This window comes from Daphnia pulex, chromosome 5 (assembly GCF_021134715.1).
Source record: "Daphnia pulex isolate KAP4 chromosome 5, ASM2113471v1".
In the NCBI taxonomy this organism is placed as follows: domain Eukaryota; kingdom Metazoa; phylum Arthropoda; class Branchiopoda; order Diplostraca; family Daphniidae; genus Daphnia; species Daphnia pulex.
The window spans coordinates 5,641,101-5,662,275 of NC_060021.1; the positions used below are offsets into that span (position 1 = coordinate 5,641,101).

At 39.2% G+C, this 21,175-nt stretch overlaps 5 protein-coding genes across 10 annotated transcripts; 3 read left to right on the forward strand and 2 right to left on the reverse strand.

Moving 5' to 3' along the window:
• Positions 1–381: 381 nt before the first annotated feature.
• On the reverse strand, positions 382–1,367 carry LOC124195031. Of its 2 annotated transcripts, none has more exons than XM_046589496.1 (5): positions 1,232–1,367; positions 1,008–1,162; positions 787–929; positions 581–720; positions 382–507 (listed from the first exon to the last, which is right to left on the reverse strand). In XM_046589496.1, the coding sequence occupies exons 1-5, from the start codon at positions 1,337–1,339 to the stop codon at positions 463–465; spliced, it is 591 nt and encodes a 196-aa protein (XP_046445452.1). In that variant the 5' UTR covers positions 1,340–1,367; the 3' UTR covers positions 382–462. The 2 variants fall into 2 exon arrangements, with proteins under 2 accessions (XP_046445452.1, XP_046445453.1); XM_046589497.1 differs by having other exon boundaries at positions 382–510.
• Positions 1,368–1,369: 2 nt separating this feature from the next.
• On the forward strand, positions 1,370–3,643 carry LOC124195029 (glycogen [starch] synthase-like). Of its 4 annotated transcripts, none has more exons than XM_046589494.1 (3): positions 1,370–1,468; positions 1,531–1,571; positions 1,628–3,643. In XM_046589494.1, the coding sequence occupies exon 3, from the start codon at positions 2,556–2,558 to the stop codon at positions 3,555–3,557; it is 1,002 nt and encodes a 333-aa protein (XP_046445450.1). In that variant the 5' UTR covers positions 1,370–1,468; positions 1,531–1,571; positions 1,628–2,555; the 3' UTR covers positions 3,558–3,643. The 4 variants fall into 4 exon arrangements, with proteins under 4 accessions (XP_046445450.1, XP_046445448.1, XP_046445449.1 ...); XM_046589492.1 differs by having other exon boundaries at positions 1,371–1,468; positions 1,531–2,311; positions 2,453–3,643; XM_046589493.1 differs by having other exon boundaries at positions 1,371–1,468; positions 1,531–1,861; positions 2,453–3,643.
• Positions 3,644–3,645: 2 nt separating this feature from the next.
• Positions 3,646–5,157, reverse strand: LOC124195028 (ketimine reductase mu-crystallin-like). 2 transcript variants are annotated; one of them, XM_046589489.1, is made up of 7 exons: positions 5,051–5,157; positions 4,818–4,991; positions 4,607–4,757; positions 4,378–4,539; positions 4,109–4,304; positions 3,835–4,041; positions 3,646–3,765 (listed from the first exon to the last, which is right to left on the reverse strand). In XM_046589489.1, the coding sequence occupies exons 2-7, from the start codon at positions 4,979–4,981 to the stop codon at positions 3,686–3,688; spliced, it is 960 nt and encodes a 319-aa protein (XP_046445445.1). In that variant the 5' UTR covers positions 4,982–4,991; positions 5,051–5,157; the 3' UTR covers positions 3,646–3,685. The 2 variants fall into 2 exon arrangements, with proteins under 2 accessions (XP_046445445.1, XP_046445444.1); XM_046589488.1 differs by having other exon boundaries at positions 4,818–4,981; positions 5,051–5,143.
• Positions 5,158–5,589: 432 nt separating this feature from the next.
• Positions 5,590–11,121, forward strand: LOC124195034. Its single transcript, XM_046589500.1, has 10 exons — positions 5,590–5,825; positions 5,897–7,055; positions 7,125–7,255; positions 7,331–7,582; positions 7,665–7,771; positions 7,834–8,101; positions 8,174–8,466; positions 8,535–9,164; positions 9,237–10,257; positions 10,329–11,121. The coding sequence occupies exons 1-10, from the start codon at positions 5,754–5,756 to the stop codon at positions 10,890–10,892; spliced, it is 4,497 nt and encodes a 1,498-aa protein (XP_046445456.1). The 5' UTR covers positions 5,590–5,753; the 3' UTR covers positions 10,893–11,121.
• Positions 11,122–11,805: 684 nt separating this feature from the next.
• On the forward strand, positions 11,806–15,584 carry LOC124195035 (chorion peroxidase-like). Its single transcript, XM_046589501.1, has 12 exons — positions 11,806–12,251; positions 12,323–12,581; positions 12,662–12,786; positions 12,852–13,003; positions 13,071–13,279; positions 13,344–13,517; positions 13,626–14,009; positions 14,088–14,433; positions 14,500–14,676; positions 14,739–15,088; positions 15,149–15,254; positions 15,314–15,584. Exons 2-12 carry the CDS (start codon positions 12,356–12,358, stop codon positions 15,378–15,380), a joined length of 2,316 nt encoding a protein of 771 aa, XP_046445457.1. The 5' UTR covers positions 11,806–12,251; positions 12,323–12,355; the 3' UTR covers positions 15,381–15,584.
• The last annotated feature ends 5,591 nt before the right edge of the window (positions 15,585–21,175 follow it).

The window sequence follows — 21,175 nt, forward strand, 5'->3', positions numbered from 1 at the left end:
GCTAAATTTTTATAATTATTACAACATATATACCTGAATTCCAGTTGTTGCTATCAAAAGTGTACACCACGTAACAATTAGAAGGTATGCCCATCTTTTTGAGCGCTCTTTCACTCCATTGTAAATTGAAATAAGTCTAAGCTTAGTTTTAATATAAACTTCGGTAGTCAGCCACGCGATCGTCATGTTGGCACTCGATTTATGCTATTGCCTCTACTGAACTGATGTCCCATTCAAGTCGAAATTGTAATTTCAAGTTTTACAGATCCGGATCCCTTTCATCCTGCTTCGTAGCAAGCGGAAATAACCATAAACAATGGAGTGGCATGGTGAAGAAATCAGCATCCGGGTCAAGGAATGGGTTCAATGAAGGAACACGGGTTATTATAACAAAGGATGTATTTATCTCTGAAATTCGGATGATGTCATTACTGTGACGATGAAGTATAAGATTAGTATAGTTTATTTGTTGCGGTGCGATCCATTTCGGCCGTTGATAAGGTATTTCTACTTCAAATCCAAACAAAATTAAAAATTTCTGTATTGTTAATAACTTTTCTGCTGTAGGAGTCATTCATACCTGCTCGAATCGGCAGACAACATAAAAGGAGACAATAATGGAGCAAAAATTGATAACGGCATGGAGTGTTGTGCCGATGATGATCAACAGTAACGAGGTACCATGTCGATTGATCAACAATACGTGATCGAATTCATTACCTATAAAATCATTCCAAATTTGTTTATTATTCATTAAAAGGCTAAACTACTGATCCCGGAACTTACGGCAATTCCGGATGCCAAAATTTCCTCCGAGACCTTCAAACTCATTTGGATTACAGCGAGTGATTAGATGAAGACCGTGGAAAGAAAGTAAGCACAAGTCCAAAGCTAGCGCGATGATGCTCATGACGAGGAATGTTACGGTTCTGCAATTGGTAGCAATCATTATCAAATTGTTAGTTAATTAACAAACTTTAACAGGGAGAAATAAGCTAATAATTTACATGCATCGTGATTTTGATTTGGCAGCACAGGCAGTAACGATGGCTAAGACAACGAAGTAAACTCCAAATGTAAGACCCGTGATGGCAATCGGCAGCAGAGGGTTGTTGCGGATGTCGTTGAGGCGAATATCATCTCGGTAAACAACCATCGTGGCCTGCAGGTTATAAATCGTAATGTATAAAGTAGGCTGTATAATGGATGTAAACGTTTCTACGTCTTTTACCTCAAGGACGATTATTCCAAGCCCCAAAAGTAATCCTAGGGTACCCAAGAAGTAAATGTGTCTTTTAGGGTAATCGCTCTTCCACACTGTGCCGTTCTCGGCCATCATTTCAAATTGCAAATGTTTTCTTTGATTTAAGTAAAATTAGTGGACAAGGTAAAACAGAAAATCGAACACGGCTGCATAGACGCTTTTGGAATCGAGAACTGAAACTGTTGGTATCACTGCGGCCCGGTGGTAAGTTGGACATGCTTTTATACCTTTTATGTGACGCTAATTTATTCGTTCTGTTGGCGCAGTTTGGAAGAGGAAAACGGCGTGATCAGTATCGAGAAAATCCGTAAGCGTTTATCAAGATCAGCATAAAGTCGCATTTGTGTCTAACCATCGAGATAGGCAATTTTGTACGACAACATCCACACATGTTTGGACGGCCCTTGGTTTTCGTCGGAGGAACAGGGAAGGCCACCTAATCTGCAATCCGTTCTCTAGTTGTTGGTTGAAGGTACTACTTTGAAATCCAATAGGCACGGCGCAGTTGGTCCTCCTGGAGAAATTGACCGGCGGAAAAAGGAAATGTTATCGAGGAAAGGGAAAGCCTAACAATCCCGAGTGAAGCAAGAGGAAAAGGTAATACAGCAGCTCTTTTCTTTCCTCGTCTTTAGTCTGCAAAAGAATGTAGCTGTTGCATCAAACTGGAAATGGAACGACAAACGTAGAATAGTAATCACTTCCGCCCCTCACGTAAAAACCAGACCAATCTGCACCGTTTGAACTTTTCAATAATCAAAGCACAGCATTGCTGATCGATCTAGGTCAATAGGGTATAGCCCTACCGTCAACACTCGAACATACTCAATACGGTAAAACCATTCGATCCTCTTATTCCTGGAACAGAAGACGTGGCTTGGCCTTACAGAATAATCTGTAAATACTGAGTAAAACGTTGATGAAGGTTAATTGACCTTACGTTGGCATGGCGTTAAATATCATAACATTTCAGTTTTTTCGCCCACTACGGTAAATTATCACAACGATGTAGGACAGCGTTTTCTTTAGTCAACAAACAACATAGGACAGGTATCAATTATGTTTTAAATATTGATAATGCCGAAAAAAGATATGAAAGAAAATTGAATAATGTGCGAAATATGTATTAGTATTAGTAAAATATTTTCATTTTCTGATGTAACAATTTTTTTTACACGAAAATTATCCTAGGAACGGTATTTCAGCGCTTGCAAGTGTACCCTTCACGTATTCAGGTTACTTAAGACCCGACATCACAACTAGATGATAATCAATCTTTTGGAACTACTAAAAAATGTTTCGCAAATTGAAAGATTACGTTTCGAAAATCCTTTGTTGGTTTCGTTTGTACGAAGTTAATCGCACACCAAACAACGATGCGGAAAAAGGCCAAGTTGGAGTAAATAGTGAAGAATCCACTACCCCGGACGAAGATAACGTCGAAGAGCCCTGGACTTTTGAAATTTTGTGGGATGTGGTCGCCAACGTCGCTGATTTGTTTACCATAAACGGCGAAAAGAATATCCTAATTGGACGTTACAGGCCCGATAAAGCTGCTGATGAAATTCTACATGCCGAATTCCCAAGAGATTCTCCGCTAGCCGTGGCGGTGGAAGCCGTTCGTGATAAAGGATTCAAGGTGATAACTGGCAAATGGCTGATTCGTGACCGTCCACCAGCTATCGTTTTCCATGTTGAATCAGCTCGTGACATGTTTGGAGATCGTTATGTTGAAATGTTTAAGAAAGACCACCAGATTGACATCCCAGCTGATGATGAAGAAGCCAGAGACGCTGTGATATTCGGATACATGGTAGCCGAATTCCTCACGGAATTCGAATTGAGGTGTCGGCCAGAATCTTCTAATGGGTCCAATGCCAATCCAACAACGGGACTCAACCCTTCTTTGAGTGATACTAAACAGCCTTCTCATCAAGATGAACCGACCGAGCCTTCCATCGTCCCGAGTGATATTGAACGGGAACCATCGTCAGGAAACGAGATTTGCACTCAATTTCACGACTGGAAATGTGCAGTTGGGCTCGTTCTTCTGCGTCAGTGGAGCAGTCGCATCACAACCATCTTTACTCTGAAAACTAGTTGTCTGGAGGGAGACTTTCATTCTCAGGAAAGGGCTCATGAAGAAGCTCGTCGACGAGGAATATTCCACCGCTTTTCTATGGAACTCGCTGCCGCCCTTGCTTCCAATATTTTCACTCCTATATCCGAAACCGTTGCGGAACAGGCCGAGGTCGTTCTAGGGAAACACCCAGACTGTGTCATCACTCAAGACTAACATGATGTATGCCGATCGCCAACCATTTCCTGAATAATTTCGTTCTGTTATCTGATTAATGTCGAATAAAACAAATGCAAAGATAATCTTGTGTTCTTAAGAGTTCTTTTTATTTAAACAAGACACAACTATTGTTTGAGAATTTTCTTGTTTAGTTCCATCACGTCAAAAACAAGGCGGGCAGAAACAGCATCTTCGAGGGCTAGTCCTGTTGCAAGCGAATTTTACAGTAAAAGGCGTAAGTTGTGCACATAATTTACAGCTTCATTTAAATTACCTAAAGATTTAAATACGGTTCGTGTAGTGATTTCCGCCTTTTTATTCCCGAGAATTATTTCCCCGATTTCTGCATAAATTTGAGCTCCAGATTTAATAACATCGCCCGATTCCTTGTTTGCCGATAAAAACGAATCGACGTACACAACCGAGTTGTTCATAAGTTCTGCGCTCAATTCTTGCCATTGCGGACGCGGAGCTCCAACAGCTGAAGGTGAAACGTTCACGTAGTTACTCTGCATAATTCAAATAGTTTAGAAGCTCAATGTCCTTACAATTTATGTGAACCCATGGTCTCATGGGGTATTCTTTAAGAATTGGTTCTGTTGCGAATGTGGCCGCGATAATAACATCGGCCATTTCTACGCACGACTGAACGTCTGTGAAAACTTGCACTTCGATTCCCATCGATTCTTTTACGTATTTGGCTAGCTTTTCTGCGCCTTCTGTTCGATGATTCCAAATATTAATCTGTGAAATAAAAGAATTATAGTGCGGTTTCCTTACAAAAAAATGCGAAAAGTGAGAAATCAGTACAATATACCTTCTTAATTGGAAACATTTTACAAAAGGCTTCGATGTGAGCTGTAGCTTGGACTCCCGATCCCAGAACAGCCAATATATCATACTTTTCCGCCAAGTATTTGGTGGCAATCGCGGAAACCGCTGCCGTTCTCATGGCAGTGATCACCTCCCCATCCATGATCTAGTATTTATGACAAATGTAATACGGTATTATTGCGATCCCCTTTATTATTAAATAGAGGAATTACTGCTTTGATTTCTCCAGACGTTTCGTCAAATAGTAATACATGAGCCATATGAGTGTCCATTTCTTTGGCTGCATTATTTGGATAAAACGTAACTAATTTGCATGCCAAGGCGTTTCGTGATGCGACATATGCTGGCATCGCAGCTAAAAAACTATTACATTACCAAATAAATTTTTAATCAGAAAAGAACAGGACAATTTATTTTTCAAACCCATTGAATTTTGTGACTTCAGCAGTGGCTCTGAGGGGCTGACTAACCCCTCCTTCTGGCCCCTTTGAAAAATCAGCCAATGCCAGTTCCAACGCTGAAACCAGTTCTTCATATTTCAACGAGGCCTTTACGTCCTCGGGGCCGTAGTATGGGATGTTGTTCATCTTCAATTAACTAAAATAAGTGAAATAAAATGGCGCCTGCTTAATAAAAATTGAATGGATGAGACGTACGACTTGTTGCGTCTGCTGTGGTGAAAACAATGTTTTCGTGTGGTTTTCATCGTAGACACCTCTGTGACTACATAACATGATAACGCTGTTTTTAATCTATCCTATTTCTTTGATCAACGTTAGCACCTTTCGAAAAGCGCTCCAAGCGGCATATCGCATGCTGAACAGCTAAATTTATCTGCAATTCATCGTGACAAACCGAAACCTGTTATTGGTTGAAACACAATAACTGTGATTAAACCATATGTAAATATTTCAGCGAATTGTTGCAACATTGACAACATCGTTAAATGCCGTGCATGTCCTAATTTATCGATGAACGATTGTATAATTTGTCCATATAACGAACAAAATAAATCAAAAAAATTTGCCTACAAAAATTTTATCGATATCGTCAACTAAATTTTTTAAATCAAAATAATAAATAAATTTCAAAGTCAAATAATTTTAAATATAATTAGAAATGACAATTCCAAATTTACGTGGAATATAACAAAGGTTTTTATCTGTGGTTTTGTAAAAAAGGAAAATTTTGTTTGCGAACGGAAAGTTGTGACGCGTAAATCTCCGACTTGGCAACGGTTTTTTTATATTCAAAGTTTTATCAACATGGCGCAGTTTGAAGTGAACAACTGAATTTTTCTCAATAATTAGTCCTTAAAATTCATTAGTTTAACGTGTTGATTTGTATTATTATTGTAAAATGAACCCCTCCTACGAAATAACAACATGTTTGAAGTCTAGGCACTTTGAAAAAGCTGCCACTTTACTCAAGGTATTGGATATTGACATGATGTTGTTTGCATACCAGTATGTTTGTTTCTAACATTGTTTTTCTTTCCATAGGCGCATCAAACAGTTATAGACGGCAGAACAACATTCAAGCTTATGAGATACTTGGTTACTCAGTTGAAAATTAATTCAAGTAACATAGAAGATGAAGACAGTGTCAAGGAATTCATGCAAGATTGTTGTGCTACTCTTGATCAATCTCAAGATCTAACAGCTGACGATTCAGAATTTACTCAAGGATTAGTATCCCTATATCATTTGGTCACACTTTCACTCACTTCTTCTTATAAAAGTGAGATCAGTTTGTTGTCAAAAACAATTCTTGTTTGTTTACGCAAGACTGACAAAAGTCTGAATGATGTTCAGTCAATTGCAGCAAATGTTTATCTTCAAATATGGAAAATTGCCAACAAAGTGAATAGTGAACTATGCTTCTCATACAGGAGTGTGGCTCTTTTAATATTGGTTCATGGTGGAAGTACCCACTGGAATCGATTAATTGAGAAACTCATAACTGATGTGCAGGAACCATCTACCACTTCATTCCAACTGGCTGAATCTATTTTTGATGAGTTACTTTCATACTGCAATAACCTCAAACTAAAAGAATCATATTGTGTTTCATCATTACTTCAAGTGTGGACTTTTTTGGTGCTCTCATCAAATTCATCAAATCAGCATCAAGATCGAACTTCCAAACTCAAGTTATTTGCCATGGAAATTCAAGAACATTGTCAAATTTTCAGCATAATTGATTTGGTGTTGAACTTGTTTGGAGACAGTGATGACGCCAGCGACGAAGTTGATTTTTCCCTTCCAAAATGGAATAATTTCTTCACCAAAGATTTTGAGATTGTATTCATCCGAATCACTATGCTTTCTTTGAGCTCCTCATCCTGTGTAGTTCGTAGCCAGTCGGCGGAGACGAAGTGGAATCGAACAAATCAAATCATCTCTACGCTCAACGTTTTACTATATTTCTGTCAAGAAAGTGATCGACTAGGAGCGGTCGTCAAAGCCAACTTGCAAATGGAACCGATAAACTTGAGAATCACGTGTTTAACACGAGCTTTCTCTGTTGCTTTACACTTGGTTAAGCTCGACTTTTCCAAGATATTTGTTTGCCAAAGAGTAATTCATGAAATAGACAAGCTCTACAAACAAGGAATTGTGGAGCAGAGCAAAAGTTCAAGCAACTGCTTTTCTAATGCTGGTAAATAATGTCAGTTTCTCAATTTATTAAACTACTTCTACAATATCTTAACTTTTTGCATACGAAAAGAATATTTCGCAAACAACTTGGCCGTAATTTCAAATCACAATTCGGATCACGTAAACGCTGTCAAATACTATCGCAAAGCGCTCGAGTATCACATTTTTAATGTGTCAGAACTACAAGTTTCCAGCGGAGAGGTAAGTTTTTTTTCTCGCTAATCAACCGACATTTTTCTGAATTATTTTTTATTTATTTCTTTTTTTTTTTTTAAGTTACCAACTTATTTTTCCTCGCGATTTATGACACTCTACGATAACCGCAAAGCTGCTCGTGATTGGGATGGCATAATAGAAGATTTTGCCCTTTGTTTTTCAAAGTTTTATGACTATTGTGAAGCAAAAATCAGATTTCGTTGCAAGAGCAAAGTCATTGAACAACACTTGCTTGTGGCATGGAGTCGATTTAAATCAAATCTATATATATATCAAAATCAATGTTCTACGCCGTCCTGTGAACGTTTTCTGGTATTTCAAAATCTAATATTTTAGGTTCATGTCTAGTACATTTTTTTAACGTTTTTAATTTTTATTTATAAACATTGAACAGAAAATGACTGTCTTAGATGTTTTTAAGCAGATAAATGTGACATTCGATAACGACTCTGCTTGGAGACTACTTTTCGAAGAGTATCGGATGCTCGATCAACGAATAGGGTTAGTCTGAAACGCTCCATAGCAAAATCCGTAGCAACTAATTTATACCGTTGAATATTTAGGCCAATGCCCAAAGCTGCTTTCAGCGTCGTAGCACAACAAGCATCAACATTGGCAAAATCCCCTTTCCAAAAAGGAGTTTCTAGTTTTTTTCTCTCTCGCAAAGGAGACGATTTCGTTCAAAGGCATAAAGCGGCCAAGAAAGCCATAGCAAAATTATCAGGGCAGACTACGATGGCCGATTGCAAATCTCAGGGACAAGTATACATCGCATTGGCTTATCTGGAACTGTTCGTTAGCCAACAAGAAATTTTGAAGAAGAAGACGGAAGTATGAATTCTAATAGTAATAATTTTCTAACACTTTTTTTAAACAGTATTTTTATTCATTGCTGAACTGCAGGAAGAAATGGAATCACTTGGACCCCTGATTCAAAGTAGTTCGAACGTAGAGGTTCAATCAGGAGAAGATGGCACAAACTTGCAAAGTGATGGAACATCAGTAGACGCAGTTTCCTATTCTTATCTGAAATTGGAGCTGGAGCTAAAAAATCAAGAATGGATGGTTAAATGCCTTCAGCAGTGGGAAGAACTAGTACAGTTTGGTTGGTCGCCGGATCAATACAGCAACATCATTTTTACTTGCCTTAAATCTCTGGGCTACTACTTTAGCCTTATCGGCAACAGTTTCTTCAGGTAATCGAGTTGTTATAGTTGAAGTTTTATTTGCTAAGGTATTTATTTATTCTTTTTATTTTTTTTAGTGCCCGTGCATGGTCTCTTTCGCTTAAATTGGCGGAATCGGTAAATTCAAATGAGGAATTGGTGCTTTCTGCATCACAATTGCTCAGACTGGGATGGAAAGTTGAAAACTGTGTTCTATTACGCTGCAAAGAATTGGTAGAGAAAAAAGAGTTGGTTACTCAGGATCAACTTTTCTTCCACTTGAGCTGGGCGTGGTTCCAATATTTACAACATAATTTTGCAGAAGCCTGGCAAATTCTCGATGAGCAAGTCTTGCAATCTTCATCGATAAACACCGAATCACCAACGAAAAGCATACTGCTGTTAATTTCACAAGCCAATTTACTTCGAAGTCTGCTGGCCGTCTTGCCTGAAGAACTGAGCCACATCCCACCATCGGATGACATCGGGCCCGTCCAAGCCGGTGTAAAAGCTGGGCAATCGGCTTACGCTACACTTAGAGGGTATGTAGCCTATGCTCAGCAGTATGGTTGGGATTATTACGGACAAGAGTGGAATATTCTGGGGAATTTTCTTGTTGCCGCCATCAACATTTCTCGTATTTATTTGTACATTGCTGCCCCAAGAGAGGCCCGTTTCTTTCTAAAAGAAGCTCTAAATGCAGCACAGAAACATGTGTCAGTTCTCAGGTAACGCGATTTTTTTATTCTAGATATGAAAATTCACAATACAATTTAAAATTTTTATTATTTCACGAACAGGACAGCTGAAGCGCTCTTGGTACTTTGTAACTTAGATTTGATGCTCGATAACACCATCGACTGTCAATCCAAGTTGGTTCTTATCTGCCACCTGATGGGTGTAGCACCACCAGTTATTCCGGATTCAGAGAACATTGCGCCTTCGGCTGGGAAGAAATCTTTTGAAACTCCCGCGTCACCCGTACAACTCAAAACTGATCGGCGGAAAGGAATTGCTTCCCGAAATGTTCCTGAGATTCCAATCCAAGTGCAGCAGGACGCAACACAACGCGCACTGCAGTTACCTTTAAACCATCAAGGTGCGTCACCAAACACAAAGGCAAGAGAAGTATCCGACGGCATCTTCCCACAACATATCTCCGACTGCATTTGCTTAATTTGTTCCGGTGAACTGACAATGTCAATTCGCATCGCTGCTCTGTCGGTCCAATCGAAACTATGGAGTTTGCTGGGCTTTCAAGACCTAGCCACCGAAGACTTCCTCAAGGGGCGTCAGCTAGTCCAGTCGATATGCTCTCGTCTGAGGAGTTCAACAAAACCTGTTGCCGCGAAAAAATCGTCGAAGAGACTATTCGAAGTACCTGACTGTTTGAAAATCAATGAAACATGGGCGCAGTACAAAATGCATTGGTTTCAGCCGCCCGTCGTAACTGGCATGGAACTATTCTTGGAAAATGCGATGCACCGGCTAGTCACCGAATCTACCATCATTCCACTTTCAGAGTTATTGGATCCAGTGAAAGCCGTCATGTACGACTTCTATTTGGGGCCGCTGGAACATCGAGTTATGAAATTGACATCGGCAATCGCCACAATCTCCCTTCAGCAGCCTACTTGTTTCACTACTCCAGAACAGAAATGTAAGATTATGGTTGAAGAGGAGGACGACGATATCATCATTTTAGAGGGGGGTCTAGCTCCCAAGACTCCAGCCTTTGGTCTCAGAAAGCCGTTGGAAATTCCGGCTCCGCGACGTGTGCGGCGAAATCTGATGGCCGTTAAAATCGACGATACGATCACTGTAAGTTCAAATAACCTCTTTTACATTGACTGCTCAATTAATGACACATCAACCTTTTCATATTCTCATAGATCGATGACGACGAGGATAGCGATGGAGGCTTCTCTCGTCGCCGATTAGGCAAACCCCAAAAAGCTATTCTGTATTCGAGCGACAGCGATAGTGACCTACTTCCGCCAACTCCTCCGACGGTTAAAGCGCCGAAGAAAACAAAAGCAGTTGTCAAGAAGAAGACACAAGAAATGCCATCTCCTACCGCGGAGTTTACCGTTCCGCCTGTTGTAAAGACGTATTCTAAGCGTAAGAATTTGAAGTCTTCTGATTCGAAAAGCGAAGATTTGGACATCCGACCAGAAAAAGAAAAACGATCTGCTGCCGATAAAACTAAACCTCCCGGAAAAACCTCATCCTCGAGTAAAGCCAAAGCGGAGGCTGACCTAGACCCACAGCAGCCGGCTGCTTCCGCCCCAGTGGAAAAGAAATTTTTCAAGTCCAGATTGGCTTCATCATCATCTAAAAAAGATTTGGAAGTGGCTGATTTAAGCTCCAAGCTTGCGGCCACCAAGATTAACCCCGAAAACACGGAAACGAAAGAAACCCGACCTAAACGGACGACGCGTTCTACGAGGAAATGAAATTGGGCCTTTCCCTTTTTCTCTCATTTGCGTGTCACGTCTAATACCACTTTTTTTTTAGAGTCGGTCAACCCGCTAGAAATGGCGAAACTCGGAAACTTTCGTCTTCCGTCCAAGTTGAATGAAGGCATTGTTGAACGCATAATGTACATTTGTTTTGTTACATGTACTACTAGAGCAGAGACCCATACGTTTTCTGCGAGCATACAGTTTGTCTTTCTCCACTTCATGCACGCTTTGCGTTGTGACATTCATTGCACCCACTCACCTGTGCGTGTCGTGCGAAAATCTGGGTCATTTGTCCTTTTTCCCCTGCCTAACGGAATATTTTACCTTAAATTAATTACGTTTGATACATGACCCGACTTCCACAAAGCGGTAGAGCCTGCGTGTTTATGTGTCATGGGTAGTTTCGCGTGTTGCGTGATGGGGACCAGAAACGGGAGAAAGTGGTGACCACTTGTTTGTTTGACGTGAAAGGATATTTGATTGGCAAATCCTAAATGGCTTTTCCTGGAGAATCGTATGCCAGCGACCAACAGTTACTTTCGACTATGCTAAATTAGTTTCTGCTTTTGACATTGCTCGTATGCACAGATTCGCGTGTCAGGCAAGTGCCTACTATAAATAAACTAGAAGCAAATGACATGTGAACTAGAAGTAAATACTGTAATCAGACCAAAGGATTTCTCTCGATGACGACAAGATTTGCTTTACAAAAATAGTATATTATCAATTCTGATGTCATTTAGCAAAGACTGAATAGCCTTGATACAGTTAAATATCAGGCTAATCGATTTTCAGGAAATAAATATGGCGTTTTTTAAATATCCCCAGGTGAAAAGTGAAAGGACAATAAAAATAACGCTTAAGGATAAAATATTGGGGTACGTGACATCATGCGATCTGTCTAGTATCTGAACTGCAAAAGGTCATACGGTACTTATCTCTTTCTGCTATCAATATTACTCCGTAACATTAAAATAAAGTAAAAGAAAACTTTATTAAATCCTTGGGTTTGGTACACATCAGCTCCAGGCTTGCGCCCATTTACTTCCCTGATGTTGTCATCGATATCAAATCGAGACAAAGGAGGCAGGGAGGCAGGGAGACAAAAAAAAAAGCTTACCCCTTCCTAAGGTGGCAATCGAAAGCTCATTAGGACATTCCAATCCACGTGCAACTCCTTCATCACCACTTTCATTTTAGCTGATTCATTAGCATCGAGCGGGACTTTCTTTTATAAAACGCAAATCTCTGGCAACGACAGAGTCAGTTGTCTTGGATCTTTCACCCGGTGCAGTCCTCTGCACTAGCTCCTGTTTTAGATTTCAACTTAATTTTTAAAAAGAGAAGAGTGTAAGTTTAATCGAATATTCTACTTATTTTTTCAATATTGTTTTGAATAAATAACTTTTTTATTTGTTTAGAATTTTATTCTTAAAAAGGCATTTTATTTCAAAATGTGGTGGATTTTACTGTTGTTACCCACTGTGGTTTGGGCTCTTCCTCCTAGTCCTAATGCCATTAGCATCTTACCGAATGGTGTATGTGGCAACCAGTTTGCATGCAAACCGACTTCACAGTGTTCTGTTTGGTATGCCGAATTAAATGCACTTCCACCGAAACCTTGCTCGGATCCTCGAGGAGTCGTCGGTCTCTGCTGCCCTGATGTTGTTCACGTTAAATGTAAGTTAAATTGCCAATTCTTATTGTATCGTTGATAAAAGTTTTTCGAAAAATTAAATTTTTGTGATTATTTGAAATAGCCACTGCCATCAAATACCCGGAGGTTCCAATAATTCGCTTGCTTCCACCTCTTACACCTGTCCCACCAGCAATTTTGGCAAATACTGCCCGAGCAGCTCGTACAGATTTGATACACATGAAAGTTGTAAGTAAAACAAGATCGGCAAATTAATTGTTTCAAATTTTTAATTCCCTTCTGTTATAATTAAGATCGAGGAAAATCTCAGTCGTAACCAAATGACGATGAGTTTTAACTCAATGGCTTGGGCTCACTCTTCCAACATGGCTCCGTTGGAAATGGCCGGCGTCCAGGGTGAAAGAGCTCTTTTGGTGGTCAATGTCGCCCGACGTTTGCAGGACAGGTACTTGTGGTTGGACGAAGGAAGCGTATGAATTTTGTTACTATTAATTTTTACTTTTTCGTCGCAGTTTGAGACTTTCACCGGAACAGGCCGGACTTGGACTCCAGGCGATCGACACACGGTTGAGTTTACTCGGAGACACGTGCCCCATACTCCCTGCTTGTGTACCGATTAAATATCGATCTTTTGACGGAACATGTAATAACCTACGACAACCTTCCTGGGGAAGTGCTTTATCGCCGTTAGAACGACTGGCCCCACCGGAATACGATGACGGTACATTCATACATTGGTTAATTGTCTTATGTCTGTACAAATTACATAGCAATTTATTTTTCAGGTATTTGGGAACCCAAAATTAGAAAATTTGGTCAAGAGCTTCCCAGTGTGCGAGTTGTCAGGAGCGTTCTAGTCACAGACGAAAATCACCCAAAGGTAGACATGACGCACATGCTTATGCAATGGGGGCAGTTTTTGGATCACGATATGATTCACGTTCCAGTCTTTCGCACAGGTAAATTCTAACCTTTTTTCGAGACCGAGTCGATCTATTCATATTTTGGCTTAATAAATCGTTTTTTAGATGTGTAGGATTTAAATAAATTGCTATTTCTTATTTTAGCAAATAGATCAAACATTGAATGCTGCACTAGGGAGGGTGGAACCATTCCTCCTGAAATGCGCCATCCTCACTGTTTCCCGATTGATATTCCAATCAATGATCCCTTCTACGGTCCTAGAGGTGTGAGATGTTTGAACTTTGTTCGATCCATGATTGCTCCTCGGTTAGATTGCCGAGTTGGTTATGCGGAGCAAATGAATCAGCTTACCCACTTTATTGATGCGTCGCACATATATGGACCATCACCAGATATCGCTTCCAGTTTACGTGAGTTCGTTGGAGGACTCTTGAAAATTTCGGTTATCGAGGGCCGTCCTTATCTTCCTCAAAATCCTCAAGCTAGAGGCTGCATTCGTACCAATGGCTTTGCTTGTTTTGTATCAGGTATTCTCAAATTTTTAAAAATTTCCAATGAAGGTTTGATTTTTAAATCTAATTTGTTTCTTGATTTACGCTGTACAGGTGATACACGTGTGAATCAGATTATGGGACTGACTGCTTTGCACATCCTATTCCTTCGTCAACATAATTTTTTGGCTTCAGCGTTGGCTGCTCTCAACCCTCAATGGAACGACGAAATCCTGTATCTCGAAGCTCGACGAATTGTTGGTGCCTTAATGCAGCACATCACCTATAACGAATTCTTGCCCACTTTACTCGGTCGACTGACAATGGACACCTACGGATTAACACCACAGACATCTGGCTACTCACCTAGTTACGACGAAAATGTTAATCCATCTATTACTAACGAATTTGGCGCGGCTGCTTTCCGAATGGGACACTCGCTCATCCAAGGTGCAATGAAGTATGTAATCTAAAAAACTATTACCGTAATTATAATCACCTAAGCTTAATCTTCATATTGATATAGTTTAGTGGCGGAAGATGGTACGGTTCGGGTGGAATTGATGAGACACTGGTTCGATAACCCACACTTGCTGCGTCAAGCTGGTCTTATGGACGCTGTATTACGTGGTCTGGTTGATCAGTGGCCCCAAAATATGGACGAGTGGGTCTCTGAGGACGTAACGAATCACCTCTTCCAAAGGTATAAATGGCTAACGTTGAGTAATTTGTCTCATATCCTAACGTGTTTCTTTTATTTTATAGCGCTAAACGTGATTTCGGATTTGACCTTGTTTCATTAAACATTTGGCGTGGTCGTGATCACGGTCTCCCAGGTTATAATACTTATCGTCAAGTCTGTGGTTTACCCCGTGTGACTAACTTTCAGGAGCTCTTGACAATCATGGATCGTTCAGTGGTGGATCGTTTGGCTTCAGTTTACCGCTCAGTCGACGACATTGACCTTTTCATTGGTGGTCTTGTTGAAAGTCATTTGCCTGGTTCAATGCTCGGTCCAGTTTTCTCCTGTATCATTGCTGATCAGTTTGCTCGTTTAAAGGAAGGTGATCGCTTTTTTTTCGAGCACGGGGGACATCCTAGCTCATTCTCACCAGGTATGAAACTGCTCACATAGTTTTACGATTCTGTTGAGAATCTAAATTTCAATTTTGCAGCGCAACTACAGGAGATCCGTCAAATGAGTTTAGCTGCAGTAATTTGCGACAATGCGGATCAAATCATTAACATTCAGCCATTGGTATTACGCCAACCATCTCCCACGTAAGAAGATTTATTTGAAAGTCTTGACTGTTATGGTTTACTATTTCTTCATTCCGTAGGAATCCTCGCGTCAACTGTAAATCTCCGATGATTCCTCGCATGAATCTTGCTGCATGGAAACAGTAATTGGCATTGGCTAATCAACGCTTCGACTTTTGTATAAATAACCAACCCTAACATTGTACAGCCCCTTTTAAGATATATGAATGATTTCTTGAACAGTGAATAACATTTATTTAATCACATTAATGACACTAGTGGCTGTATCTATGATATGAACGGTACACTTAATTACTAACAAATTTATAAAATACATTATTCAATCATAAATGATTACATTATTTTCGTTCGGCAACATCTGGCAGTAGACGCTTGCATAATTTATTTGGTTTTTCTTAAGTGTCGATTCTGTTATTAATTAACTAAAATAAAGAATTTTCAAGCAATTTCATCATCTGAGCACGCTTGACGACGAACAATTCAGAGTGACAAACAATTATAGTAAACACCAGACGGACGTGATCAATCTCTGATCAGTCTAATCATGCTCTAAAAAGAGATGGTATAGCCACGCTGTTGGATTCGGTCGTAAGTCCTTAACACAGCTTTTTTAAGGTTTTTTCAAAGTTTAAACGAGATCACCAATCAGTTGCTAGTTTAGTCTTATAATTTTTAAGTCCAGTTCTCATTTTTGACTAAAATTGTTAGGCCTACTTCCCAATGCTTAATTAAACTAAGATGTTATTGTTAATTGTTTATTTGTTTGCATTGAAATTTGAAAAAAGCGGGCCGTAGAGCAGCTTTGCCATATACGAAAAACTACCACTAGGTGTCAAAATTCTATTACACACTTGAGTCTGGTAATTGCTATTGTATTTTGCACCATATCATTTAGTCTAGTCGTTTGCAATTATATAGAGCTTTTCATGCTCTATTTCACCGTGAAATCAGTTTTCAGTAGAAACGATTTCGGGTTTCACGTAAAAAAAGCTGTTACGCATCCTGGTCCAGAGATAAGGAGATCGGTTACTCTAAGTAAAGTCCAGCAGTCAACGTTTTCCCCCCTCCTCCTCCCTAGTCCTCCCTAGTAGAACAAGATATCTTTAAGATATCGTTCAGACAGGAATACATCTATTAGATAGCTATCCTATAGATATCTTTGCAATAGTTTAATGTCATGTATGGAAGATATCTTCTTCAAGACATGCATGAGACAACTAATTAATTTATAAATTATTTACCGCTTCTTATTCATTCCTAATATTCCCTTTTCAGTATTCTTTTCATTCTTTTGCAGTTTTTACTGATTTCGCTTTAAAAAATCGTGACTCACGGGTGCCATAGAAGAAACGCAGATCTTTTTTTAAGACCGTTTGCCTTTCGTATGTAAGTATGTCGAATTTGCAGGCTATTGCAAATTCTGTTTGTTTAAGAATTGAAAAAGAAAGTTTATTTAATAGGGCCCTATTGTAATGCTTTTTTTTCAAATTCAAAATTCATGCAATAACAAGAGCGTTCTTTGGACATACACATAAAGATTGCAGCCCCGCCACTACGGATTTCTATGAGATACTAAACGATTACTTTTTCGGAAATTTTTTCTGAAAATCGATTAATTTTTTGAAATTGATAATCAATTACAAAGTCTCTTTAAAAATAAAAAAACAAGTTGGAACGGAAAAGAAATCAATCTTTTATATTTGTAATGCCCCGCAGCAGCCCCGCGCTCTTCATGATGACCATCGCCGAGTCATATCGGGAAGGTGAGCCATTTCCAAGTTTCAAATTTCCCAGGGTTAGCCCTCTAAATTTATGTCACCAACCGCTAGTGGCACTGCTTGACATGATGCCCGTTTTTTTCAATTTATAATAGGGTCCTTGCATGAATAAGGGATTCCTTTAAAACAAATATAATTAGAATCCGTATCCCTTAGAGCCTAAAGGCAAAAGACGAAAAGGGTGAAAAGAGGAAAAAAAGAGCAAAATTCATCACATTTAAAGGACCGCCCACCAACAATGGCGTGAAGTCCGTTTTAAAGTGGTGGGGGGGGGGATCTCCCCTTTTCTCTGGGTGACGAGGGTTGGATCTACGCATGAGCAGATACCCGCAGGCTTGGTCACGTTGTCTGAAGTAAGGGACCATTCATACCAAAAGAAACTCTCCCATTGGTCGATTAAGACCACGTGACCAAGTCTGCGCATGCGCAGACTTGTAGAGAAAAGGGGAGAAAAGAGTGCGAACCTGGTGGCAGTAACGAGCATCGCCCTGGAGCATCTTCTCAACCGTAGTTGGGAACGTTCTCAGTCTTTCACTTCTTTGTGTCCTGGAGATGAGTGCAAACGCAAATAGGTGACAAAAATATTCAGAGGAGTCAAAACCTTTTACAAAAAAGGTTTGCTTCTCAGGGTCAATTTTAAAGATGAATAACTTTAGAAAATGAGATCAATGAAAGGGTTCTTTTTTTGGGGGGTGGCTTCAAGATAACGTGAGAAATTCCTATAGAAATTCTAATAGGCTACTATCCTGAACTCCTGATTATGGTATCGCCAATGAAAATTACACAATGTAAAGAACTCCAACGACATTTCCAGGTTATAAATAATAAATAAGTAATAGAAATGACTTATTAAATCATGCTTATTTCATACCTCATTGAAAAAACTTTCACTCGGTCTACATTTCAAAAAATCAAAGAATGCAACATGTGTCATATTATCCTTGAAACGAAATTTGAATGTTGGATTTTTTACTGTACAGTTGACAAACAAAAACAAGTGATGCTTAACCATTTCAAGATCAACCTTTAAGTAAGGCTTGTTCTCCTTCTTGATCTTCTTATTCTGTTTAAGGGCTGGGTTAGTTATTTGGGCTTCAGTTGGTGTTTGAAGCAACAAAATAGTATCGTGTTTCCGCTTCGTGTGACAAACGGACCCTACTCAGGTCTACCATGTTACCCTGAGTTAAGACCTGCTGCGAAGCCTCAATCCGTCGGCGTTTACGCTCGAACTCTTCACGCTGGACCTTAGTTTTTTTACTAGCTGTATTTTGGCCTCCTCCACCGCGTCTCGCTTCCTCTTCTTGGCTGCGCGAACCTCGTTTTGTGCCTCTTTATCCCGTCGGATATAGGTTGGTGACGACGGTTGATCCTTTCCTAAAAAAAAGAATCGATTTTTAAATTAAATTAATATTATTTTTTTTAAAACTTATCAATTGAAATACCCACGGGTGGTGGGCAACGATGTGGTTTAACTCCTTTTCCCGTCCCACCACCAGCTCTGGAAAGATTCTTTGGAGCAAAACTTGCAGCTTTCGATGGTGCAAACACTGCACCGTGAAATTTGAAACCCGAGGAAGGTAGTGGAGGATATTCCGAACCTCTATTTCCTCGGGAGTGTTGCCGGTCACCATTAGGGCCGCCGCCATTTGCTCGGCTGTGACAACCATCTGAAAAAAAAGAAAGTGCAAATTAAAATTTAAAAAATTCACGGCACCACGACCGGGTGCAAAAAAAAATTCAAAGTACTATTGCACCAAGAACTTTGAATTTTTTTGTCGAACACCAGCCGTACTTTGAATTTTGTTGTTGAACACCAGCCGTACTTGGTGTTGTATTTTGAATTTCTTTTTTAACTTGGCCTTTTATGGCATAAATCATCTTTCTCGTATCCATTTTTTTTACGTTAGACCTATTTGTTTCTCCCCCTCCTCCCCTCCCCTGTAATTATTATAGCTGGAAATAATTATTAATAAATGTAGCGTTTTAACCTTTCGATTTTATTTACTCAATCTAGGTTTTTATTTATCACAAAACAAGACAATAGTTACAAACTGAAATATATTTTTAAAAAGACAGTAAATTTAATTACTTTTAAAGTTAACTATCTAATTTATCATCACTGACGTACGTTGATCTTAAATTCGTCGACATTAATCAACAACTCTCCTACTCAAAACCTTCATCCACACCATACTTCACCAAAAAGTCTTCCAAGTCTTTAAGCCACATTTCTGCAGGTAATTTTCTCGAAAGTTTTTCCCATTCCCTATTCTTCCAACATTGTTCGCTCAACCATTCCATTTTTCCTCCTTCTGTTAGATAGCTGATGGGCAATTGCAATTGATATCAGTACGAGTACTCGCCATCATTGCTATTTACATTTCATGTGGACATCATTATTCCTCCTCCACGCAAGAAGTGGATCTGAAACATAGTTTTGACGACGTAACTCCTTCACCAAAACATCAAGCTAAAAAATAAGCAAGAAGAAAAAAGTTAATGAATAAATATATAAATTAAAACTATTACATCCTACACACCTCTTTATTCCCACATAGCTTCAGAGTAACCTGATAAAATATGTTTTCGCTTTTCATAAAGCCCCAGACGGAAACTACTTTTACCCTAAACCCGGGATAGGGAAGCTAACACAGCCGAGAAGAGACCAGGAGTCCATAGCTCTGCCAGAGCCATTAAAGGCTCTGGTTGTTCCTTGTTAGATATTTAAAAAACATGTATTATCATATGAATTATATTTAATATCGTCCCGTCATCTAAGCTGTCATTGTAATTTGTTAATTTTTTTTTAGACATCCGTTCACTAATATTTGCTAGGCTTCCTACTGAAGTGTAATAAAATATGCTAGATTGTTTGTTCAGTATCATCTCAATAGCACTTTTGATGTCCAATCTTTTTCCAACTGTTCATGTGACATCCAAGTTATCCTGGTAATAATCGTAGCATGAAAACTGTAATCGGAATTTCGAACACACATTAAATAATTGTTCGGTTATGAAATTTTAAAAATATTCGATTGGTTTTCCTATTATAAATGTATGCTTGCGACCTGGTAAATGAAATTAAATTGTGACTTACATAATATCATCATCCGTGAAAGTGTGTTTAGCAAAATATCTCTCTATGTTTTAACTTTAATTTGGTGGAAGTTTTAGCTTAGGAATCTCATATTATCTCTCATTAGTGTTTATTCTGGTGGGAAAGTTATTGAAAGAGAGAAAGGATTAGAAGAAGAGAATGGAAAGGGCAAAATAAATCCAAAGTAGGGGGTGCTTTTTGTATACTTTCCTCCATTTGAAAATTCTAACATAAAGAGTAATTTTATTTCACTTTTTCTTGTTACTATTCACTTCCGTACACAAGAAAAGGTATACTTCCAGTATCCGGTTCAGACATACCAAGGTACGAAATACCAAAACCAGTTGATACACGAATTTGGGTAAGACAGTTTTCTAACGAAGATTGTATTATCTTTGTTACTTTTTATCCTTTTTACTTTTAGTGTATGAATTTTTAACAAAGTAAAGAAAGATAAACGGGCTTCAAAAAAAGACTAAGTGGGGATTTTTTGGTTATTTTTTTCTAATGTAGTATTTTCAGATTTTTCGCGTCATATTGAACTTCGCATTTGGGAATTGAAAACAGCTTTTTGATTCGGCCCTTTCTAGTCCCTTTCTCTCCCCCCCCCATTTCCACCCCGCGCTCTTATGAGGGGACTACAACCCAGCGTGGGTGGAAAGAGGAGGGAAGAACGGGCCAAAAAAATAATTCCGCAAATGCGAAGTTCAATATGACGCGAAAAATCCGAAAATGGTGACTGTTTTTCAGCTTTTAAAGTTCTTCATTTCAGAGTTTTCCGCGTCTTCCTACCTTAACCCGTTCTGTACTTATTCCCCTTCAAAGTATTCTACTTTGCATGGAGCTCTATAGAGTGTTCCCGAACTTAGGGATCCATTTTAAACCTAAATTTCCCTTTATCGAAGAAATCTAAAAAAAAAATTCTTTAATGCTATTAGTAATGGCTACGGCCAAAACTATTTCGTCGCGATCCGACAAAAATTTGATTTTTGGGCACGCCAAAAAAAAAGCAATTTCCCATAAGATTATCTCGCGCGCGCTTGCGC